This window comes from Microplitis mediator, chromosome 6 (assembly GCF_029852145.1).
Source record: "Microplitis mediator isolate UGA2020A chromosome 6, iyMicMedi2.1, whole genome shotgun sequence".
Taxonomy (NCBI): Eukaryota; Metazoa; Arthropoda; class Insecta; order Hymenoptera; family Braconidae; genus Microplitis; species Microplitis mediator.
Window position 1 is genome coordinate 560959 of NC_079974.1, and position 24682 is coordinate 585640.

Genomic DNA, 24682 nt, shown 5'->3' on the forward strand with positions numbered 1-24682 from the left:
TCCAAAATCTAATCAGCGCTCAAACTTTATAAGCCGCGTCGAATGCCACCTCAACCATCAAAATCGGTTCATTCGTTCAAGAGAAACCGTTGACGAAAGAATTAAAAAAAAATTTTAACTTCCCGCTAAGAAAATCGATGATTTTAAAAATTTCGGGAAGTATTGTTTTCACCCCGATTTGCGAAAATCGAAATTTCATCAGATGTCGACATTCTGAGGTCCTAGTAAGCTATTCTGACTATTTTTAGAATGATGTCCGAGTGTCTGTACGTGTGTGTATATGTGTGTGTTTGTGTGTGTGTATGTGTGTGACCGGTCTATAACTTATTGACTAATGAACCGATTGGGATGGTTACGGTAGCAATCGAAAGAGTTTATTGGCCATCAACTTTTCTGAAAATTTCAGATCATTCGATCAAGTAGACTCGAAAATATTGGCGAATTACGAAAAAAAAAATTATTTTTTTAGTTTTTTATTAGGTTCTTAGAAACGAGTTGAACGATCAACTCCAAAATCCAATCAGCCCTAGAATTTCATAAAACGCGCCGATTGCTACCTTAACCGTCTCAATCGGTCAATTCGATTGAGAGATATCGTTGGAGAAGAAATGGTTGACAATGTTTTGGATCTCCTTGAGCTCGATAACAGCGAGAAGTTTTGGGGCTGACTCGCAGGGTCAACCGATATACTGTTTTTTTTCTATATATAGAAACTCTCTTTACAACAGCCGAAAGAAAAAAAAATGTCGATTTTTTTAGAACACCCTAATGTATATGTATGTGTATTACCGCTAAGTACGCTCAAACCTGTTGATTCGTTCTAACGATTTCGTCAAACAAAAATTATTTTTTTTAGTAAAATTTATGCCTGTCGGTCTAACAGTTTTTTAAGCCTAAAGAGCTCAAAAATTCAGAATTATAACTGTTTTTGAGCTGAGAGAGCTTAAAAACAGTGGGACATTTTGGGATTGTCTCGTTGGGTCAACCGTTTTTCAGATTTTTTCATATGATGTACTGAAACATTGCGAGATTTGAGCAAGTGTTACATGATATTCAGACATGTAACCGTATATATGTGTAGAAATCTTTGCCATTGATATTTACACGACCATTATGAGGTATTTCATAGTTCAAAGTTAATAAACTAATGATTCTACTAACGTAAGTATTTAACATTTGCACCGTTGGCGGTGTGAACTTTCTAATTCACACAGCCAAAAATTTAACCCGTCACGTAACTTTCACACCGGTGGTGTGGAAAATTTTCACACACTTTCATTCACACCACACGGCGGACTCAAAATATTTTAGTGTAAGTAGAATATATATAATTAAGATTAGTATAAAATATATAACCTGTGTACCAAATGATTGTGTGATGACAACTATAGCGATAAGCAGTATCATATTTTCGTGTGTTATTATACCTACGAAATATTTCAGTAACTACGAACCATATGAGAGTAACCTGCTTTATATTGCATTGAGTAAGAGATCTTATATAATTAAATCGGAAATTTGCAACCACCGGTCACGTAAGAATACACTAAGCTATCATCACAAAATCAATCAACAACAATGTAAAATTATTATATAAAAAGAATACAAGATACGTAATCGATGAATCAAAGTTTTGAATTTCGTGACAATATTTGGCCGTAATATATAATTATGGCTGCACACAGATCTTAATGAAAGATTGATTCATTGATTATGTACCTTGTATTCTTTGTATATAATGATTTTACATTGTTATTGATTGATTTTGTGATGATAGCTTAGTGTATTCTCACGTGACCGGTGGTTGCAAATTTTCCATTTAATCAAGACCTCTTACTCAATGCAATATAAGGCAGGTTACTATTATATGGTTCGTAGTTATACTGTAATATTTCGTAGGTATAATAACAGACGAAAGGATGATACTGCTAATCGCTATAGTTGTCATCACTCAATCATTTGGCACACAGGTAATATATTTTATAATAATCTCATTTATATATATTCTACTTACACTAAAATATTTTGAGTCCGCCGTGTGGTGTGAATGGAAGTGTGTGAAAATTTTCCACACCACCGGTGTGAAAGTTACTTAACGTGTGAAATTTTTGGCTGTGTGAATAAGAAAATGCACACCGCCATCATTAGTTTATCAACTTTGAACTATGAAATACCCGATAACGGTCGTATACGGAAAAAACAGTTCTGTCAAAGTTGCAGAAAAAAATCTGTAAAATTTATTGATGACATTATTTGTAAAATTTACAGATAAAATATGTTATTTTGACAAAGTCATAAATGTTATTTTTATAAATAACATAATATAATATTAACAGATAATATTCTGCAAAAATTACATATTTTTTCTGTAGATTATACAATATTACTTTATGTAATATTTACTTATAGTTTATGTAAAATCTACATGAGTACACTGTAAAAAATCCGGAGTGAATCTGGAGTGAATTCGGATTGAAATTAAATCCGAATTCACTCCGCCATTCACTCCGCCACTCGGAGTTCCGGAGTTTTGTGTGCAAGTGTGTGTTTGCGTGCGTTTGTGCAAATGCGTGTCTGTGTGTGTGTGTGCACACGCGCACACATATGCACACATTTGCACACACGCACACATTTGCACACACTCACACATTTGCACACACTCACACATTTGCACACACACACACACACACACACACACACACACACACACACACACACACACACACACACACACACACACACACACACACATGCACACATTTGTACACACGCACACGCACACACACACACACACACACACACACACACACACACACACACACACGCGCGCGCGCGCGCGCGCGCAAACAAGCACCTGCACACACCTAAACACACACATGCACGCAAACACACACTCGCACACAAAACTCTGGATTTTTTACAGTGTATTTGCATAACTTGCTTTGTATTTTTTACATAAATACTTCTGTGAATTCCACAACTTCACTATGTAACTTTTACAGCCTCAAAATGTAAAAATTACAGATTTAGGTTCACAGAACTCACAATGTAAAAATTACATTTTTGGTTCTGTAAAAATTACATAATTCAATTGACAGATAAACATCTGTAAATTTTACAGACTTTTCTGTCATTTTTACAGAACTGTTTTTTCCGTGTATAAATATCAATGGCAAAGATTTCTAGACATATATATACGGTTACATGTCTAAATATCACAGTTATTATACAACACAACAAAACGTCACAGGCAAAATATCACATGCCAAAATATCATATACTAAATTATCGCATGTCTAACTATCACTTGCTCAAATCTCGCAATGTTTCAGTATATCGTATGAAAAAATCTGAAAATCGACCCAACAGGACAACCCCAAAATTTCTCACTGTTTTTGAGCTCTCTTAGCTCGAGTAGCAGTGCGGCAGTGGTTGTGCTTCATATTCGTAAGGTCGTGGTTTCGAATCCCGGCGGCAACAGATTATTTTTCAGCAGTTTTTTTCAAATTCTTCGGCAGTTTCCGTTTTCCAATACTTTGTTTGTATTTATTGTTCACATAAAATAATTAATTAATCATATACTAATAAGTCAAAGGCTTTAATTATTCAATTCGAATTTCGAATGACATAGTACTATTCTATTCGAACGCCTTCTCGTATAAGTTTAGCTATTATTCCCGTGTAAAAAAAATTATTAAGAATTGTCAAAAAAGTGTTGACTATTCTAAACTTCAAAACGTGACACAACGACGAACTTCTTTTGAACATTTTTTAAACTTTTGAAAATTCAAGAGTGAAATCAATAAATGTCTTAATATTATTCAAATATGCTAAAACGAAAAATGGCCAGAAATAGTTCGTAATCCGTTTTTTCTGAACGTATTTTGCATTAAAAAATGTTAATTTGTAGTATTAAGTCAATTGTTTTCTTCTGTGCATTTTTAGAAGTTTGAAAATCGTTTAAAAAAAGTTCGTCATTGTGTCAAGTTTTGAAGTTTAGAATAGTCAACACTTTTTTAACCTTTTTTCAACAATTTTTTTTTTACACGGGTTATTAATATTTTAAATTTTGTTATTTTTTAACTCACAACAAAACATTTATTACTAAGAAATTATTTTTGGAATTTTTAAATTTCAAATTTTTTTCGATCATGGCAGCCATTTCTAATTAGTGGCCCCCTTTTCCCTTCTGTTTCTTTACCAATTGTACGCGATCCGATGAGAGTCTTTCTCGATCTATAAATTTAGGCTCTGGAGGCTTATTTTACCTTTTTAAAAAGATGTTTTGAACCTAATCTTGGTAAAAGCGGACAAAGTTACAACGTTTAGGTTCAAATTACCGTTTTAATGCTTGGATCTTCATATTCTAAAAAGATGATTTGAACCTCCTTATCCTCATGTAGGATTTGGAGGCTCAAATCATCTTTTTAATTTTGACGGGAATGCATAAGGAGGACACCGTGTAATGCCCTCTAGGACCACTTTCACACCAAAAATTTTTTACAGTGTACTCTTGTTCTTTTTTTCCCAGTAAATATATTGTTGTTGTTATAATTTTTTAGGGAGTTATCGATATAGTTCAAGAGGATGTCATTTGTACTGTTTACAGTGAGGAGTATTTTACAGAACCCGATGCTTTTGTTGATGAACAGAATGGAATGTTTGTCAACTTCACGATGATTAAACAACTTCCGATAGAAGCTCAAGTAATTATCGTTTCGCATTATCATTATAGTTATTACTGATTTTATTGTTTTTTTTTTTTTTTTTTTTTTTTTTTTTCAATAGTAGTCAAGGTTCTCCACTTCTCTTTTTTGAGACATATTGATTGTGATGTTGAACATTTTGTTCCGTTTCACTACAGACATATTATTTTTAGAACATCAACTCTACAAGACACATTTTCGTATTGTATTGAAAAACTTTAATAAAATACAATCCTAAGTACTTAACACCTGTTTCAAAACTAAAACCAATTTTTCGTTTGTATGTCGTCTTTGGTACGTTCACCCGAGAAAATCCGTTCATATTTGATCATGTATAAAGGCACTATACAAATGGCTATACATTAGGGTGTTTTGAAGAAACAATAGTATATTACACACCGAGGGAACCCGCATGGAAAAGCTATATACTGTTAAAAGTATATAAAAGAATATATATGGTGAATATGTGATAAATACAGGGTGATTCAGAATTACCTTCACAGCGGGAAAATTTGAATAGAGGAGACGATTCTAAGCATAAAGTTCCTTAGCCATTTTTCAAAATTCTCAATAGTTTTTGAATTATTTAAAATCTAAATTGACCAATCAAAGACATGCTTTAAGATTTGAAAAAAATTAAAAAGAATAATAAATAAGTTTGGCAACGCCGCAACAGTAAACTTCAAGTTATACACTATTTATTTAATTTAAAAAGTTCGATTTGTCACAGAAGAGAAACAAAACACACAATTACAACATAGAATATATTCGTATATTTTGTTTTATCTTTTCTCTTTTTATAGAAAGAATTATTAATGCAAAATAATGCTTTTATAAAAAATAAAACTTTTGGAAATTCGACAAAACAAAAATTACAGATTTTCAATAATATGATGAGCAACCCAGATTAAAAAAAGAAATTTGAAAACTAATTGAATTATGTTTTACCCGAATAAAAGCAATTTCAAATAGACAAATATATAGATATACACATTATTTTAAAATCTTTTATTCCGCTTGCTCTGTCTCGCTCAAGACTTTGCTAAGCGCTGATTGTACGTCATACTAAACATATTTGTAAAAATCTCGCGGATTGTCTTGTTAAACATCTTCCAAGTGATCTTTCTCGGCGATTAGCTATCTGACTATCTCGCTAATGGTCTTGCTGGTGATCTTTCTTCAAATTTTGCTGGTGATCTTGCTGACCATCTGGCTGATGGTCTTGCTGGTGATCTTGCTGACGGTCTTGCTGATGGTCTCGCTGGTGATCTTGCTGGTGGTCTTGCTGGTGGTCTTGCTGGTGGTCTTGCTGATGGTCTTGCTGTTGACCTTTCTTGTGGTCTTGCTGTTGACCTGTGGACCACCAGCAAGACCTTCAGCAAGACCACCAGCAAGACCACCAGCAAGACCACCAGCAAGACCACCAGCAAGACCACCAGCAAGACCTTCAGCAAGACCACCAGCAAGACCACAAGAAAGATCAACAGCAAGACCACCAGCAAGACCACCAGCAAGACCACTAGCAAGACCACCAGCAAGACGACCAGCAAGACCACCAGCAAGACCACAAGAAAGATCACCAAAAAGATCACCGGCGAGACCACTAGCAAGACCACCAGCAAGACCACCAGCAAGACCACCAGCAAGACCACCAGCAAGACCACAAGAAAGGTCAACAGCAAGACCATCAGCAAGACCACCAGCAAGACCACCAGCAAGACCACCAGCAAGATCACCAGCGAGACCATCAGCAAGACCGTCAGCAAGATCACCAGCAAGACCATCAGCCAGATGGTCAGCAAGATCACCAGCAAAATTTGAAGAAAGATCACCAGCAAGACCATTAGCGAGATAGTCAGATAGCTAATCGCCGAGAAAGATCACTTGGAAGATGTTTAACAAGACAATCCGCGAGATTTTTACAAATATGTTTAGTATGACGTACAATCAGCGCTTAGCAAAGTCTTGAGCGAGACAGAGCAAGCGGAATAAAAGATTTTAAAATAATGTGTATATCTATATATTTGTCTATTTGAAATTGCTTTTATTCGGGTAAAACATAATTCAATTAGTTTTCAAATTTCTTTTTTTAATCTGGGTTGCTCATCATATTATTGAAAATCTGTAATTTTTGTTTTGTCGAATTTCCAAAAGTTTTATTTTTTATAAAAGCATTATTTTGCATTAATAATTCTTTCTATAAAAAGAGAAAAGATAAAACAAAATATACGAATATATTCTATGTTGTAATTGTGTGTTTTGTTTCTCTTCTGTGACAAATCGAACTTTTTAAATTAAATAAATAGTGTATAACTTGAAGTTTACTGTTGCGGCGTTGCCAAACTTATTTATTATTCTTTTTAATTTTTTTCAAATCTTAAAGCATGTCTTTGATTGGTCAATTTAGATTTTAAATAATTCAAAAACTATTGAGAATTTTGAAAAATGGCTAAGGAACTTTATGCTTAGAATCGTCTCCTCTATTCAAATTTTCCCGCTGTGAAGGTAATTCTGAATCACCCTGTATATAGCGGCAAAAATATCTATATTGAAAAGTATATGTTTTTTACATATATTGGATTATATATTTATCATAATATATTTACTTGTATATAATGTTTTGTATTTTTCTATATATATTATCTCATATAATGCTCAATATATTCTTATCATATATGGATAGTATATATATAATTTATAAGTATAATATAATAAACGATATATATATATCCATATATTTTGACTCATATAATTAGTGGTATATGGTCTCTATATAATTGATTATATATGAAAGAATTTATATGATTAAATATATGGTTCGCGGTATATTGGAATTATATTTTTCCAGTATATCAAAACTTATATTTTTCGCAATATATTGAAAATTTTATTTTTTAATATACTTTTTCAATTTCTACACAATCCCACAAAAAAAGTCAAATTTATTATTTTTTCTCCTTCTTTTCATTGACCTTATATTTACTGGCAATAACCTAAGAAAAGTAAAAAAAGTGCCATATATTTTACAATATATTGGAAACCATATATTTTGCAATATATTGGAAAACATATATAAAAAATATAAAAAATACTATATATTAATTGATATACTACTTTCAATATAATATATCAATATAAAAAAAATGTATTAAAATATATATGTAAAACATACATAAAAAGTCATATATTGATAAATATATTGATAATATATTCTAGCAATATATTTTTTTTCAATATATTATCATATATTAATATGGCAAATATATAAATATTATTTTATATATTTTACAATATATCACATTATAATATTCATATATTCTATCATATATATTTTCACATATAAAGTTTTTTCATGCGGGAAGTAAAGTAAGAAATGTCTCAGATCACATGTAATGTTGGCCGAGGCGAAGCCGAGCTGAGGCTTTCTTATTTACTTCCCTAGGTGTGTAATATACTAATTTCTTCATGCTCGGACGAAAGTCCGTTCTTTCGGCCTCGAGTTTACGGCAGAAAGTCTAATATTTCTGCCGTGCTGGAATTACTCTCGCGCCATCTATAACAGCGGGCGGAAAGGAAGTAACAGCGGGACGGAATAGTTTTTTTGTTCGCACTGTTCCCAGTTATACCTATACTACTGTCACTTTGACAAGATTTGGTGACACTCTCGCTCGTATTCATAACCTCAAAACTTGTTGACAATTAATTGGAAATATTATATGTCTGTATTTTTGATAAAAGTAAAATTTACTAAGATTAAGAAAAACTAAAAAATTATTTTTAATAAATTTAGTAATTTGAAAAAAATTAGTTATTATTTATGATACTGAAGTTAGCCGATGTCTAATAATTTTGTGATTTTTTTATTTTAAGCGATAAATTATAGATAAAGAAATCTGTCTATCGGTTGACCTTGCGGGCCAGACCTTAAACTTCCCGCTATTTTCGAGCTCCTTGAGCTCCTGAAGCTACTAGCACGTCGTTGATGTATGGGAAGACAAACTGCAGGTCTCGTGTGGTCTCATCGATGAAACTTTAGAAAGTTTGCGCGGCATTTCGAAGTCCAAACGTCATGCATAAGAATTCGAACAAGCCAAAGGTGTGGTGATGGCTGTCTTCTCGATGGCTTTTTCGGCGACGGGAATTTGGTCGAAGGCTCTAACCAAATCTAGCTCTAGAAATATATTTTTACCGTGCAGGGTTGCGATAAAATCATCGAGTCATCAGACCGGGTACAGTCGACTCTGTCTAAAGGTTCCACGTCGGGACAGGACCATTGCCTAAAGGTTCCCTCCCCACCATCAGCACTACCCCTACAATATATTCCCCTCGAGCGCCGAGGCGCACGCTGAAACGAACACATTGCGCAGTAAACATAACCTCAAAAAAACGTGCATTTAAAGTTAGCGCTCGAAAACTGAATTGTGATTCGTCACTCGACAAAGCGGGTGGGGGAATATCCGGGAACCTTTAAGCAATGTATCCTGGAACCTATAGACAGCGGGAACCTTTAGGCAGAGAACCTTTAGACAGAGTCGACTGTAGTTATTGTGTATCGTGCGTGCATTGAGTGGTCGATAGTCGCAACATGGTCGCCAATTTCCAGATTTCTCTGGTACAAGATGGAGTGGAGACGCCCAAAGACTGGTTGATGGACATGCGATTCCAAGTTGAACCATCTTGCGAAATTCTTCTTGCGCGATTTTTAATTTATTTGGCGCAAGACGTCGCGCTTTACATGATACTGGAGGTCCAGGTGTCGTCTTGATATGATGCAAGCTATCAACTCTAGATGTTAGACTGTAAAGCCTTCTTTTGAAGAGAACCAAATTCCCTACACTGATAAGTTTATACTTCACAAATCAAAAAATAATCTATTGAAATTTTCAGGGACATTTAGTAATACTAGGAGCATCAATGGGTGAATATATTGTGAACACTGGACTCGATTTTCAGCTTCCCTTGTGTGATTTACTTGAGGAACCTATTATATTGGGTCCTCTCTTTAAAGTATTTGGATTCTCTACAGACAATTGTCCACCTGGAGTTGTAAGTTATTATTGACATTGAAATATAGAGAAATTTAAAAGTGCTACAACGATTTAATGAATCTTCTTACTACTTTTGAAATAACGGTTTAACAAGCGATATACAATGTTATAATGAAACTAATGGTTTAGATTTTCGTGCACTAATCGTTTAGTGTCATTACCCGTATGAAAAAACCATATACTGTCGATAATATATAAAAAAATGTATGGTAAATAACTGAACATATATGGCGGCAAAATTATTAATATTGATTAATATATGATTCATCATATATAATAATTTATACGTTTAATATTATAATAATCCATATCATTTACAATATATGTGATTATATGCATGTGATATTGTATCAAAAATTATATGTCATGTATAATCAGGCCTGAAATTAGACCTGATCATGCCTGTTCATGTATGATTAGGCCTGAAATTAGACATGATCAGGCCTGATCATACCTGTCCATGCCTGTTCATGTTTGAAGCGTTAAATACAGTCAGGTCTGATCATGCCTGTTCAAACCTGTCCATGCCTGTTCATGCCTGGTCATGTCTGAAGCGTTAAATACGCTCATGCCTGATCATACCTGTCCATGCCTGGTCATGTCTGTTCATGCCTGTTCATGTCTGAAGCGTTAAATACGCTCAAGCCTGATCATACCTGTCCATGCCTGTTCATGCCTGGTCATATATGTTCATGTCTGTTCATGGCTGTTCATGTCTGCTCATAGATCTAAAATTTTGTTGACCAAGAATCTATCACGTATAAGATTTTTATTACTTGAAGTTCATACGAAACTTACTTTTCAATTGAATCTCTTAGGTCAGTGGGTAGCGAGTTACACTTTCGAGCGCAAGGTCCACGGTTCAAATCCTGCACACGCCCGAATTTTTTATTTTTTTTATTTTTATAGCAATAATTATATACATGTATAATTGAATATAGTTATACATAATTATATGTAATTATATAGGGCCATTTTTTATATATAATTTTTTTACCCGGATGGGCATGAACATACCTGATCAGACCTGAACATGCCTGATCAGGCCTGGTCAGACATGGCCATTTTTCATGTCTGATCAGGCCTGAAGACTCATGCCTGTTCATGTCTGATCAGGTCTGATCATTTTTTCCCGGGATGTGTCAGTTTGAGATTCTGCCACTTTGAATCAAGTTGCTAGTATCGCAAACCAAGAGAAGGAAATACTCGGGACAAGAATACCACGCTATTGGTGATAGAATACAATAGTTTTGTTCAAATCATTATAGTTTTCGATTAGATATTTAATTTTCTTAAACAGAGAACGAAATGGTTAAATGAAGAATTTTTCCAATTTTTGATACAGGCAAACATTTATCGAATGAAAAAACAAAATGACTTTAAACAAGAATTTATCTTTAAAGAAATAAAAATTATCGATTGAAATTAGATTTCTATCTGTGTAGAAACTGAATACATTTCCGAATAAATCGTTATTCTCCCGGGTCGAAAAATTTGATCTGATTTTAGTTTAACTGGACTGTATTTGGACTACTTGGTCTGTTATTGAACTTCGATAAAAATTTTAATCTGTTTTTGATCTACCCGGACTGAAAAATTTGACCTGATTTTAGTCTGATTGGACTATTTGATCTGATTTTGATCTTTCATGAAAATTTAAAGCTGTTTTCGACCTGCTACTTTAAAAAACAAACGCGTTACGAGCAGACTAAATTAGATTAATTCGTGAACTTTAAAAAATTTTAGTTCTGAAAATTTACAAGGACAAAACTAGATCAAATCATGGACTTATAAAATTTTTATTTATGGGCAATATTTATGAAAAAATAATAAGTTGCAGAATTGATTATGTTTTATTTACTATTTATTTAATATCTTTTGTTTAAAAATGTCGGCAGTTAATGAAAATTTGACAGCTTAATTTTTTAGTTGTCTTCATTGAATATTTATATCATTGAATAAAAGTGATAAAACAACTCTTAAAATGTCAAGAATTTTCTCTTATTTACTGGATAAAATTGAAAATATTTTGGCATAAGAAAACATCAAAATTCTTGTGCTACGGAAAAAAATGTTGGCTCGAAATCTACCACTTCTTATTATGCTGTCGACCAAACTTGAAACAGAAAGTAAAGTATCCAAAAAATTACTATATAGCATATGCTCTTATAAAAAATTATTATGCTGCATCAAAATTATTATAATGTATGGAAGTAATTGATATTGAAGCTTCAAGTTTAGTCGACAGCATTGTAAAAATTGGTAGGTTTCGAGCCAACATTTTCTCTGTGTGACATCTTATTATGGAAGCGCATGAGCATGTTTTAAATACCGAGAAAATTAAAATAAATTAATAAATCTAGATTATTATTATTATTATTATTATTTATATTTATAAAAAGTCCTGTATTTGTCCTTAAAAACAATTGAACACAGACTAAATATTATAGAAAATAAAGTCTGTTTTTGTCCTTAAAAACAATTGAACACAGAGCAATAATTATAATAAAAAAGTCTGTTTTTAGTCTAAACGCGATTTAAAACAGACTAAATATCATACGAAAATAAGTCTGATATTAGCCTGGATAAGGAATAGTACGGGCAAAAACAGATTAAATTCTTATATAAAATAAATACGATTTATAAACTTGAATTAAAGGAAAAATATTTGAATTTATCATTTATTTTAAAACAGATCTAATTTTTTGACCCGGGCTTAGTTCAGTATGGATTTTTCATACTAATATCTATGCATCTCATTGTTACCTAATGTTTTAACTTTAATCCCAACACTTTTCAGGGTGTTTATGGAAGTGAAGGTTATGTAATACGAACAGATACACTTCCAGATGATTTCCCAGCTAATAAATACGTGGCGGAGTTTAATATTTTATACGAAGAAAAGTCATTAATGGCATGGGAAATATATATCTCCGTTCACTAAAACGTTAAAATATTTTTTAGATCGATATTACTATTACTATATAACTTATTTTTCATTATGTAATCATGGATCCTAATAAAAGATAACCACTCTAATGGCACTCTTCAACTTTATTAATTCTGAAGCGAGATATTTCCATAAGATATTCTCAATAAATTGGATGTCATATTTCGCAAAGATACTTGCGTAAACTTTACCGATTAGGTCAAACTTTCTACAGGATTGCTTATTGGCTTAATGGGTGATGCGAGTTCTCAGCATGAGTATAGTCATTTTATTGGTGTTTTTTTCAAGTTGTTCAGAGGATAATATGACTTAATGACAGGTTTTTTCAAGTTGAAATGTGATCCTATTCTTTGTAATGGGTATACTGGTCCGCTTGGTCACTTTATTTTACCATCACATGTTATACTACAAAATACATTAACTTGATCACTACGAGTGAAGGAAGTATGTAAATGCAGCATGAGAATCTTAGCTCAGCTAAAAATGAAAAGCAAAGTATATAGTTTCCCAATAAGAAAAAAGTTAGTTACTACGCTGATTTTTCCTATTTTCGATTATTGAGCAGTGGTACACACTGACATTACAAGTCAGCAGCAGATAAGACTTCAGCGAAAACTAAATGCTTGCATGCGTTTTATTTATAAGACATCTAGATATGAGCATGTCACACCATATTATAAAGAACTAAATTGGCTGACTCTGAAAGTTAGACCTGAGTTTTTCCTATCATGTCTCGTTTATAAGGCACTACATTAAAATCAAAAGCCATTAATTAGTCAAAAATTGCGTATACTTGAGCCTCGCTTTCGTAGAGGTGAGGTTCGCAGAGATTATCTAGTATTACCAAGCTATCATAGAGTCAAGTACGAGAAATCGTTCTTAGTATCAGCGATAAAAACTTGGAATCATTTGCCCAATTATTGTATGTCTAAACCTACACTACATGAATTCCGTATGTCTTGTTATGAGTATTTTCTCAACTCAAATGCATCTTAGGATAAAGATAATGCTTATACATTGAGTACTGTTATGATGATCGCGCTATATACTATACTTTGTAATTATTGTATCTTTTTGGATAGCCACAAGTAGTTTCGACTACATGCCCGCATGGAAAAGCTATATATTGTTAAAAGTATATAAAAAAATATATGGTGAATATGTGATAAATATATAGCGGCAAAAATATCTATATTAAAAAATATATGTTTTTTACATATATTGGATTATATATTTATCATAATATATTTACTTGTATATAATGGTTTGTATTTTTCTATATATATTATCTCATATAATGCTCAATATATTCTTATCATATATGGATAGTATATATATAATTTATAAGTATAATATAATAAACTTGATATATATATCCATATATTTTGACTCATATAATTAGTGGTATATGGTCTCTATATAATTGATTATATATGAAAGAATTTATATGATTAAATATATGGTTCGCGGTATATTGGAATTATATTTTTCCAGTATATTAAAACTTATATTTTTCACAATATATTGAAAATTTTATTTTTTCAATATACTTTTTCAATTTCTACACAGTTCCACAAAAAAAAGTCAAATTTATTATTTTTTCTCCTTCTTTTTATTGACCTTATATTTACTGGCAATAACCTAAGAAAAGTAAAAAAAGTGCCATATATTTTACAATATATTGGAAACCATATATTTTGCAATATATTGGGAAACATATATAAAAAATATAAAAAATACTATATATTAATTAATATACTACTTTCAATATAATATATCAATATAAAAAAAATGTATTAAAATATATATGTAAAACATACATAAAAAGTCATATATTGATAAATATATTGATAATATATTCTAGCAATGTATTTTTTTTCAATATATTATCATATATTAATACGGCAAAAATATAAATATTATTTTATATATTGCACAATATATCACATTATAATATTCATATATTCTATCATATATGTTTTCACATATAAAGTTTTTTCATGCGGGTGGTCAATAAAATAAATAAATAATAATATTACAGTATATCTACGAGCCATATAATAGGAATCCTTATTAGGAGCAAAAATTCCAAGCCACCGTTGACGTAAGCATGCACTAAGTTAATGTCACAAAAACATGCAACAACAATGTAATATTGTGATATAAAAACAATACAAAGTCAATAATCAGTAAATCAACATTGCCACGAAGTCCTGTAGATTATTAATATTATTATAAACATTATTATTTGCATTCCGATTAAGTAAGGTATTAGATAAGCTTTGAATTTCCTGACAATGTTTTTCCTTAAAATATAATTATGGCTGCACAGGAACTTCGAGGAAAAATTGATTCACTGATTACTAACTTTGTATTGTTTTTATATCACAGTTTTACATTGTTGTCGATTGATTTTGTGACGATAGCTTAGTGTATACTTACATCACCTGTGGGCTGACATTTTTTTTGCTCTAAGTAAAGTCTCTCACTCATTTGTATATATAAGTGGCGGATTACGACTACATGGCTCATAGATACCGTAATCTTCGAAGGTATAACAGTTGACACGAAAATATGATATTACTAATTACTATAGTTGTCATCACTCAATCGTTTGGCGTACAGGTAATTTATTTAATTATAATGTCAACTTTATATTCTACACGGAAAGAAAATTTCATTTAAATTTATGATATTAACTTAATCTTCGACTACACGGAAAAAAATAAACATAACATGCCACTATGTCAGATAGTAGTCAGTGCCATCTGTAGAAAAAAAATTGAAAGAGCTTAATACTCTGTGTTATCAGTAGGTAGTATCATTTCTATTAAAGTTTACAATCTTACATCGTAAAAATTATGATTTTAAAGGTATAGTCCATTACTACAATGATCAATAGGAAAAATTACGATATTAGCATCATCAATTAACTGAAATTTTTTTCTGTGTACTCACATTTGTTCAGTTTTTTCGCAGTAAACATATTGTTCTTAATATAATTTTTTTAGGGAGGCTTAGATATCGTTGTCGAGGACGCCAATTGTCCCTTCTACGATAAGGAATATTTCACAGAACCTGAAACGTTCATAACTGATCAGAATTCATTGGTTGTAAACATCACGATAATTAAATCACTTCCGATAGAAGCTCAAGTAATTATAGTTTCTCATTGTTATTATTATTATTATTACTCATGTCATCGTTTTTTTATTCAATAACACTCAAGATTTTCCTGACGTCAGTAAATATTCAACAGATATTAGCCCATAGAACAATCTTTTTCAATTCTTGAGCAAATCTGCTCTCCCCTGATTAAAAAAGTGAATTGAAAAGTATTGAAAAAGATGAGAAATGAATCCTTTCGAATACTTTCTATACCCCAAGGTTTTCATTTTGACATAAAATGAATACTTTTCAATCCCAAAATAATAAAAGAATTTCTGAACTTCCGAGGAATTGAAAAAGATGCAAATGAATTGATATTTTTAATCTTTCTGAATCCTTCTCAATACCTAAATAATCCGATATTTCGGATCAAGTGTGGGATTGAAAAAGATTGAAATGAATTGAAATTTTTGAATCTTTCCGAATCCTTTTCAATACCTAAATAATCCGACATTTCGGATCAAGTGTGGGATTGAAAAAGATTGAAATGAATTGAAATTTTTGAATCTTTCCGAATCCTTCTCAATACCTAAATAATCCGACATTTCGGATCAAGTGTGGGATTGAAAAAGATTGAAATGAATTGAAATTTTTGAATCTTTCTGAATCCTTCTCAATACCTAAATGATCCGATATTTCGGATCAAGTGTGGGATTGAAAAAGATTAAAATGAATTGAAATTTTTGAATCTTTCCGAATCCTTCTCAATACCTAAATAATCCGATATTTCGGATCAAGTGTGGGATTGAAAAAGATTGAAATGAATTGAAATTTTTGAATCTTTCCGAATCCTTCTCAATACCTAAATAATCCGACATTTCGGATCAAGTGTGGGATTGAAAAAGATTGAAATGAATTGAAATTTTTGAATCTTTCCGAATCCTTCTCAATACCTAAATAATCCGATATTTCGGATCAAGTGTGGGATTGAAAAAGATTAAAATGAATTGAAATTTTTGAATCTTTCTGAATCCTTCTCAATTCCTAAATAATTTCACATTTCGGGTCATGTGTGGGATTGAAAAAGATTGAAATGAATTGAAATTTTTGAATCTTTCCATTTGATATTTCGGATCACTTTTGAATTCCACTTTGGAATTGGAAGGTATTGAAATGATGAAAGATTGAATTCTTTTCAATACTTTCGAATTCCACTTTGGAATTGGAAAGTATTCAAACGATCGAAATTTCAATTCCATTCAATACTTTCCAAAACCGCCGAGGGATTGAAAAGAATTGAAATAATTTTCAATACTTTTCAATTCACTTTTTTAATCAGGGTCAACATCGATAGGTGTTAGTGTCTTTTTCTACGTATGTGTCTTGCTGCAGATACTTGTGACCAGATTTAAATTACAAGCCTAGTGCAAGCCTTACACAAGAAATTCGTGCCCGATTATAACTCTGGAGAAAGACTATAGTTGAAAATAGTTGCGCATGGCTTGCTCAAGATCTGCTCAATGCTCGAAATTGACCTTGAGCCTTGAGCAGATCTTGAGCAAGCCATGCGTAAGTACCTACTGTAAGTTACTGGTGCAAGGAATGCGTCAGACACTATTTCAATATATCTTTGATACTCTTGCGTATGATCACATGAGTTTTATAGCTCATGAATCAAAAAAATAATCGATTCATAATTTTTAGGGACATCTCGCATTAATAGGAGCATCAATGGGCGAATATGTTGTGAGTACTGGAATTGATCAAGAGATGGACATGTGTGATATACTCCAGGAACCTATTATGACGGGTCCTCTTTTTAAAGTATTAGGATTTTCTGAAGACGATTGTCCACCTGAAGTTGTAAGTTATAATTGAGCATGAGAGATAATAGAGAAATTAGAAAAACGGTTTAGCGAGCGCTATGTAATACTATGACGGTATCTGACAACTTGTGTAGTCATTATCTTACTCCATCACATCGTGAAAAACGAATTGGGCAGGATACGGACAGAACCTCAATGAAAAATTTATAAATAAATTGAGAAAAAGATGGACAGCATTATATTCGGGCGTCCGAACAGGGAGTTGAACCGAGACTATGTCGGTTACGCGCCGAGTGCCTTTCCAGATGAACTATCCGAGCCTATGCTATATTCCATTCAATTTATCTGTATCCAAAACATTAAAATAATTGAGCGCGAAAAATCATAACCAAAGTTCAGTAGATTTCTTAGAGGGCCTATTTTGCGCCAACTTTAAAGATTTTTAATTTTCAATAGACACGGCATATTGAGATAAAATACATCGTAGGGGGGCTGAGAAGTAATAAAACCAATAAGAACACCTGAGAGATGAGCCCTTTTTTTAAGGAATCCATTTTACCCCTTCCTTCTCTATATCCGTACACTTCCGAAATTTTTTTTGATCGATTCGAAAAATCAAAATTTACTTGCACGAAGTAAGCAATTATCTTGAATCAAAATTTTTTTCTCACGTCAACATATTTATACGCTTGAATAAAAAAATTTTCTTTTGTTTCAAAAATTTATATTTTTTAAAGTAAGAGACATTTTTTATTAAGCAAGACGCATTATTTTTTTTGTAGCAATATTGCATTTTTTGGTTTGATTTGTATGAATACATTTTCAACCCGGGGAAAATGATTTAGATCTGACCAGATATAATAATATCTTATCCAATAAAATTATATCTTGGCAGATCTATTTATGTCTGATAAGATATAATATTTAGACATGATCAAATCTCATTACATCTGGCCAACCATCGTTTATATCCGGTCAGATCTAATCAGATATAATTAGGTCTAGGCTAAATACAATATCAGACATGATTATATCTAGTCAGATCGGCGTATATCTCGTAAGATCTGATCAGATAACTTTATCTGAACTAAATACAGCAATTAACATAGTCAGATCTTGTTATATCTGCTCAGATATAATCATTTATGCATTGTATTTTTTTTTTAAATTGTTCATTTCTGGTTATTTACACTCACGCGATCGCATACTGTTACGTCGAGATCGAGCGGGAAAATATTTAATATAAAATTTATTTTATACGGAATAAAAATTTTTATTTCTCGCGCGAAGCAACTTCGTTCGGTAGTCTTTTTTTTCTGTTGCTTCTTATCTTCGACAGCTGTACAGAAGGCTCACAAAGAAATTTCTTATCAGACCACCCAAATGCAGTTGTGTGAGCCGATCACTACGACATTAAAATCATAACAGAGGTACGACTTAAACGGTGACTAAGAGTCTAGCACAAAGAGTCTCCAACCGCGAGTCTTTACCTCCCGCAGAGTGCCACCAAATTTAACTAGCCTCTGTTCGATGAGACATCCGGTCTTTTGTTCAATTAAAAGTCGATCCATATTCTAGTATCTTTTTTATACACGACAGTACATTTATTCCTCTTTAATAAAAGAATTTAAAATCGCAGTAACGTCTTCGATATGAGTTTTTTGGACAGCTGTGTCAATATCAAGACGAATGACTTATTTTTTAGCGGGGATATATAAAAAACGCATCCGGTATAACTGCTAGACAATAGAATTTGAATTCATTAAATTGCCGATCAGCCAATAAAAATTAATTATCGAAGTCTTCGTTAAGCTGGTGGCCAACCAACAGTGACGTGATCTTGATAAGACCCTACCCTTCACGTTTCGCCTTAATTACCTTACCTGTCCACCAAATCTGCAGTTGCCGGGCTCAAATGTTCCCCTACTCTCATACCAAGTTCCGAGTCCCAAGACGGAATACTTCCCCTCAAAATGACACCACTCAGCCACTTCCCCTATGGTATTCTCCCTACGATCCGTCACTCGCCTTATCACCATATGGACGGCCATATTGGTTCGTTTTCCTCTAACGATCCCTCCCTGAGCACCCGGGTAGAAACAAAGACCGCGAAGATATATAAGGTACAAAAATCGTCTTCATCGTGGGTCTTGGAGTCTTCAAGTCTTTTCCACTGTATCGCTCACCTTTTATCAACCGTCTTGATACTTCTTATCCGAACATATCGTCTAACTATTCAGAAGCGATCAGATCTATTTGAATTTTACTTTTGGTTCAAGACCCCAGTCTAGCTTTTCGATACATCTCTACTGATATACGGTTCAATTTCCCATTGCTATTTGTTACAACTTTTCAATTATCAAATCCGAAGTATAATTATTGCCTATTTTCGGAAAACGGAGCGTAACTTAACATTATTATAAGATATTCATTTTTATTCACGATAAGTAGAAAATTATCTAGCCTTCTATGCGGGTATGAATTTGGGCTTTCAAATTCAGCGAAGTGATTGTGAATAAACCCGGCGCCACCTGAAATGGGCCAACCTCGACGTGATCGCCTCTATTCAACGCTACTCGAGAGGGTCCAACTTGCCACGGGGTGTCCCAGCAATTGTCCAGCCAACACCAAGCTACAGCAGCCAGCACTTGTTGTATTGTAACAACAACCATCTTGAAACTAAATAAAAACTGCGTGTATCTGTAAGTCCTGACATTTTCATTTTAACATTACGAAAAATATACATACCCGCATGGAAAAGCTATATATTGTTAAAAGTATATAAAAAAATATATGGTGAATATGTGATAAATATATAGCGGCAAAAATATCTATATTGAAAAATATATGTTTTTTACATATATTGGATTATATATTTATAATAATATATTTACTTGTATATAATGTTTTGTATTTTTCTATATATATTATCTCATATAATGCTCAATATATTCTTATCATATATGGATAGTATATATATAATTTATAAGTATAATATAATAAACTTGATATATATATCCATATATTTTGACTCATATAATTAGTGGTATATGGTCTCTATATAATTGATTATGTATGGAAGAATTTATATGATTAAATATATTGTTCGCGGTATATTGGAATTATGTTTTTCCAGTATATCAAAACTTGTATTTTTCGCAATATATTGAAAATTTTATTTTTTAATATTCTTTTTCAATTTCTACACAATTCCACAAAAAAAAGTCAAATTTATTATTTTTTCTTCTTCTTTTCATTGACCTTATATTTACAGGCAATAACCTAAGAAAAGTAAAAAAAGTGCCATATATTTTACAATATATTGGAAACCATATATTTTGCAATATATTGGAAAACATGTATAAAAAATATAAAAAATACTATATATTAATTAATATACTACTTTCAATATAATATATCAATATAAAAAAAATGTATTAAAATATATATGTAAAACATACATAAAAAGTCATAGATTGATAAATATATTGATAATATATTCTAGCAATATATTTTTTTTCAATATATTATCATATATTAATACGGCAAAAATATAAATATTATTTTATATATTGTACAATATATCACATTATAATATTCATATATTCTATCATATATGTTTTCACATATAAAGTTTTTTCATGCGGGTATTCCTGACCTATATCCATGCTCGGCACCGAATAACGTGGTCCCCGTTACCCGAGTAAAGGACTTAAGTGTCTTGACTCGAAATTAAGGGACTGTCATATGTTATGTCTGTCTCGACGTAACAATACGTGGGTCAGCGCAGTGGACATTATCAAAAACTTTGATTGGGAAGGATGCAGGTTCGAGCCCAACAGTCACTGAAGTATTTTTATTAATCATAATCATGTATAATTCCATTATGTCACGTTTCTAATACATTAGATTACATTTCGGATCGTATTAAGCTATCTTATTATTTTTTGCAATTTAACATTTTTTTCATGGGGATCCCCGGAAAAAAAGGTTTAGATCTGACCACATATAATTACATATGATCAGATCTGTCCAGAGCTCGTCAAATAGAGACAATTTGAAGATCTGGCCAGATCTGATCAGATATAATTATATGGTCAGATCTAAGCCTTTTTCCCTGGGAACTAAATCGTTTTTTTAAATTCAGTATTGATTTTCGTTACTGATATCTATGAATCTCATTGTTATATAATGTTTTAATCTTAATTCTAACACTTTCTAGGGTGTTTATGGAACTGAAGGTTATGTTATACCAACAGATACATTACCAGATGGTTTCCCACCTAATAAATACATGGTAAATACAACTTTATCATACGACGAGAAACCATTATTAGTATGCCAAATGTTTGCCAACGTTCAATAAAACGTGAAGTTATTTTTTGGACCGACACTATTATGATAATTACTTATTTTTTATTGTGTAATCATGGATCCTAATAAAAGTAATTACTCTAATAGCATTGTTAATCTTTATAAATTGTGGGGCGAGATACTTCCACAAGATTACCTGAATATATTTGATGTAATATTTCGCGAAGATACTTCCGTAAGGAGTATCAGGTCAAACTTTCTACAGAATGGCTCATTAGCAGACAGTTAGCCTTCTTTAGTGGTGCGTGTTATCAGCATCAGCATTAGTTATTTTACTGATGTTCTCTTCAAGTTGTTCAGAAGAAAATTTTACTTAATGACGTGTTTCGAAATTTGACATTTTATAATTCAAATAATAAATTGAGTCCTTTGAAAATTAAAAGGCAATCCTGTTCTTGATTTTTGAGAATAAAAAGCTAAGTGACAGTTTCTCGATAGATTTGACATTACATTACTCGCTGCAATCGCCCGTATAGCAACATCCTCGATTTGTTGAGAATGCGCCACAATGTCAGAGGCATGACGTCACTTCTAGCCTGTCGGAACCCCTACCTTTGCACATGAGTATCGAAAATAACTATTTATTTATTCGCTATAATAATATGAATAAATGTATTTACTTTATGAACTGTAGAGTGACAGCTGACCTGATTCTAATAGTTCCCTGGCGGTTTTGAATCACCCTGGAAATACGGTGAAATCAGGGTGGTTACACGGTGGGCTTTTTTTCATTTTATCACCGTGGAATCAGGGTGGGTACACCGTGTAACCACTTTGATTCCACGGTGGTAACACGATGTACCCACCCCAATTCCACGGTGGTTACACGGTGATAACATGGCACAAACCCACCGTGTAACCACCCTGGATCCACCGTGATTCCACTCCCAGAATGTTTCCAGGCTGTTTCTAGGGTGATTCAAAACCGCCAGGGTGATATTATTGTCCGTCAGACTGCGTTGCCCCATGAACCACTTACTAATGGTGGCAGGTCGATTCAAACCCGTGGATTACAACCCCGGTCAAATCACCCCGGAATCTCATCCTCGGTCATTTCCCTTCAAATAAATTCACCTTTTGCAATATCATCCTAAAAAATTAAACATTTGATATTTTTGTCGAAAATTTAAACTTTGTTCAATTCAACTCAGCGATAATGTCGTAATCTGAGTTATCGATATATGTTATTGATACGTAATGTACACAATGTAAGTTGCATGCTTATATAGTCGTTAGATGGTGTAGAAAAACTAGTACATATAGAAGCTATGGCTGATGCTACACCAAAAATTAACTTATTGTGATATATTACTAAATACTATTTGGAGTGTTTGCTATAAAAAATGGTGCTTAAAATTATAAAAACTCAACGTGGCAACCCGCAATTAACCACCAAAGGTTATATGGATTATTTTAAACAAACCAGTAATACGAAAGTGATATGGCGATGCGTGAATTATCAAAAACTTGGTTGCAAAAGAAATATGGTGAACTACCTCGAGTAAAAGTGATGGTAAGTGAAATAATGAAGGTTAGGTTTATTATTCGTTATCGTGTATTAATGTGTAATTTGTCTTTTGTATCGCAGGACATATTGTCAAAGAAACCGAGCATAGTCATTTACCTGATCCTGCACCATATCGCCGAATCACCACCATTTGGTGGAAAATTCCGCCGCACGCTTCGAAAAAAATCTCCCAGCACCGCCGCACCTCAGGGGCCTTTGAGGGCGTCTTTCTAGGAAAAATTTAGGCTTAAAAAAAATATGACTGATTACCTTGCTCCTATGAATATTTTCGACCTTTTTGTCTAGACACTTTTGTTGGTTACCATCCCTATTTTTTTCAGGCACAAATTTCTTCTAGAAAGACTCCTACAAAGGCCCCTAACACAGTTTTGGAACTTTTTTTGAAGGCACCCTCGCAAGTTACTACTCCTATACTTTTCAGGCCCAAATTTTTGTGACGAAGACTTTAATGATGGTCTTCCCGGTCATTTTGGAGTTTTCCTCTCAGAAACCTCGGCTGCTGACTTCGCTTATTTCTTTCAGGTTAAATTTCTCCTAAAAAAAAACTCCTACAAAAGCCCGTGTGACAAATTTTGACCGGTTTTTCTAGGCACTCCTGCAGGTTACCTCCCCTAACTTTTCAGGCCCAAATTTTCCAAAAAAAAACTCCATTATAGGTCTCCCTAGTCATTTTGGAATCATTTTTCTCGAAATATATTCTTTATACATTGCAATCATATGTTCGGCTTATATTTTGTATATATTTTCAATATACTTAGTTTACATATAATTCTTTACATTATATATATACGCCTACTATTATATAATCCAAATATAATTCTATTTATATTTTTTTTATATGTAGCATATATTCGTTTATATTTTCAGTATATTGGACGTATATTTTTGTTATATTACGTTTATATATGATTTATATGTAGAAATATATTTTTAATATATTCAACATATAAATTTTTTCCATGGAGGTGTGCACGTGTGTACGCATGTGTTTTCTTTTGTACGCGTGTATGTGTATCTGTGTACATGTGTGTGCGCTAGTGCGTGTGCTCGTGTGTGTGTGCGTAACTGATACCAAAAAAATCAGTAGTAGCTACCGAAACAACCGGTAATAGCCACCGAAATAATTGGTTACAGCAACCGTC

General features: G+C 32.5%; 1 protein-coding gene across 1 annotated transcript; it reads left to right on the forward strand.

Moving 5' to 3' along the window:
* Positions 1 to 1832: 1832 nt before the first annotated feature.
* On the forward strand, positions 1833 to 22098 carry LOC130670621 (uncharacterized). Its single transcript, XM_057474050.1, has 5 exons — positions 1833 to 1970; positions 4563 to 4706; positions 15716 to 15859; positions 17517 to 17675; positions 21861 to 22098. Exons 1-5 carry the CDS (start codon positions 1920 to 1922, stop codon positions 22002 to 22004), a joined length of 642 nt encoding a protein of 213 aa, XP_057330033.1. The 5' UTR covers positions 1833 to 1919; the 3' UTR covers positions 22005 to 22098.
* Positions 22099 to 24682: the final 2584 nt, after the last annotated feature.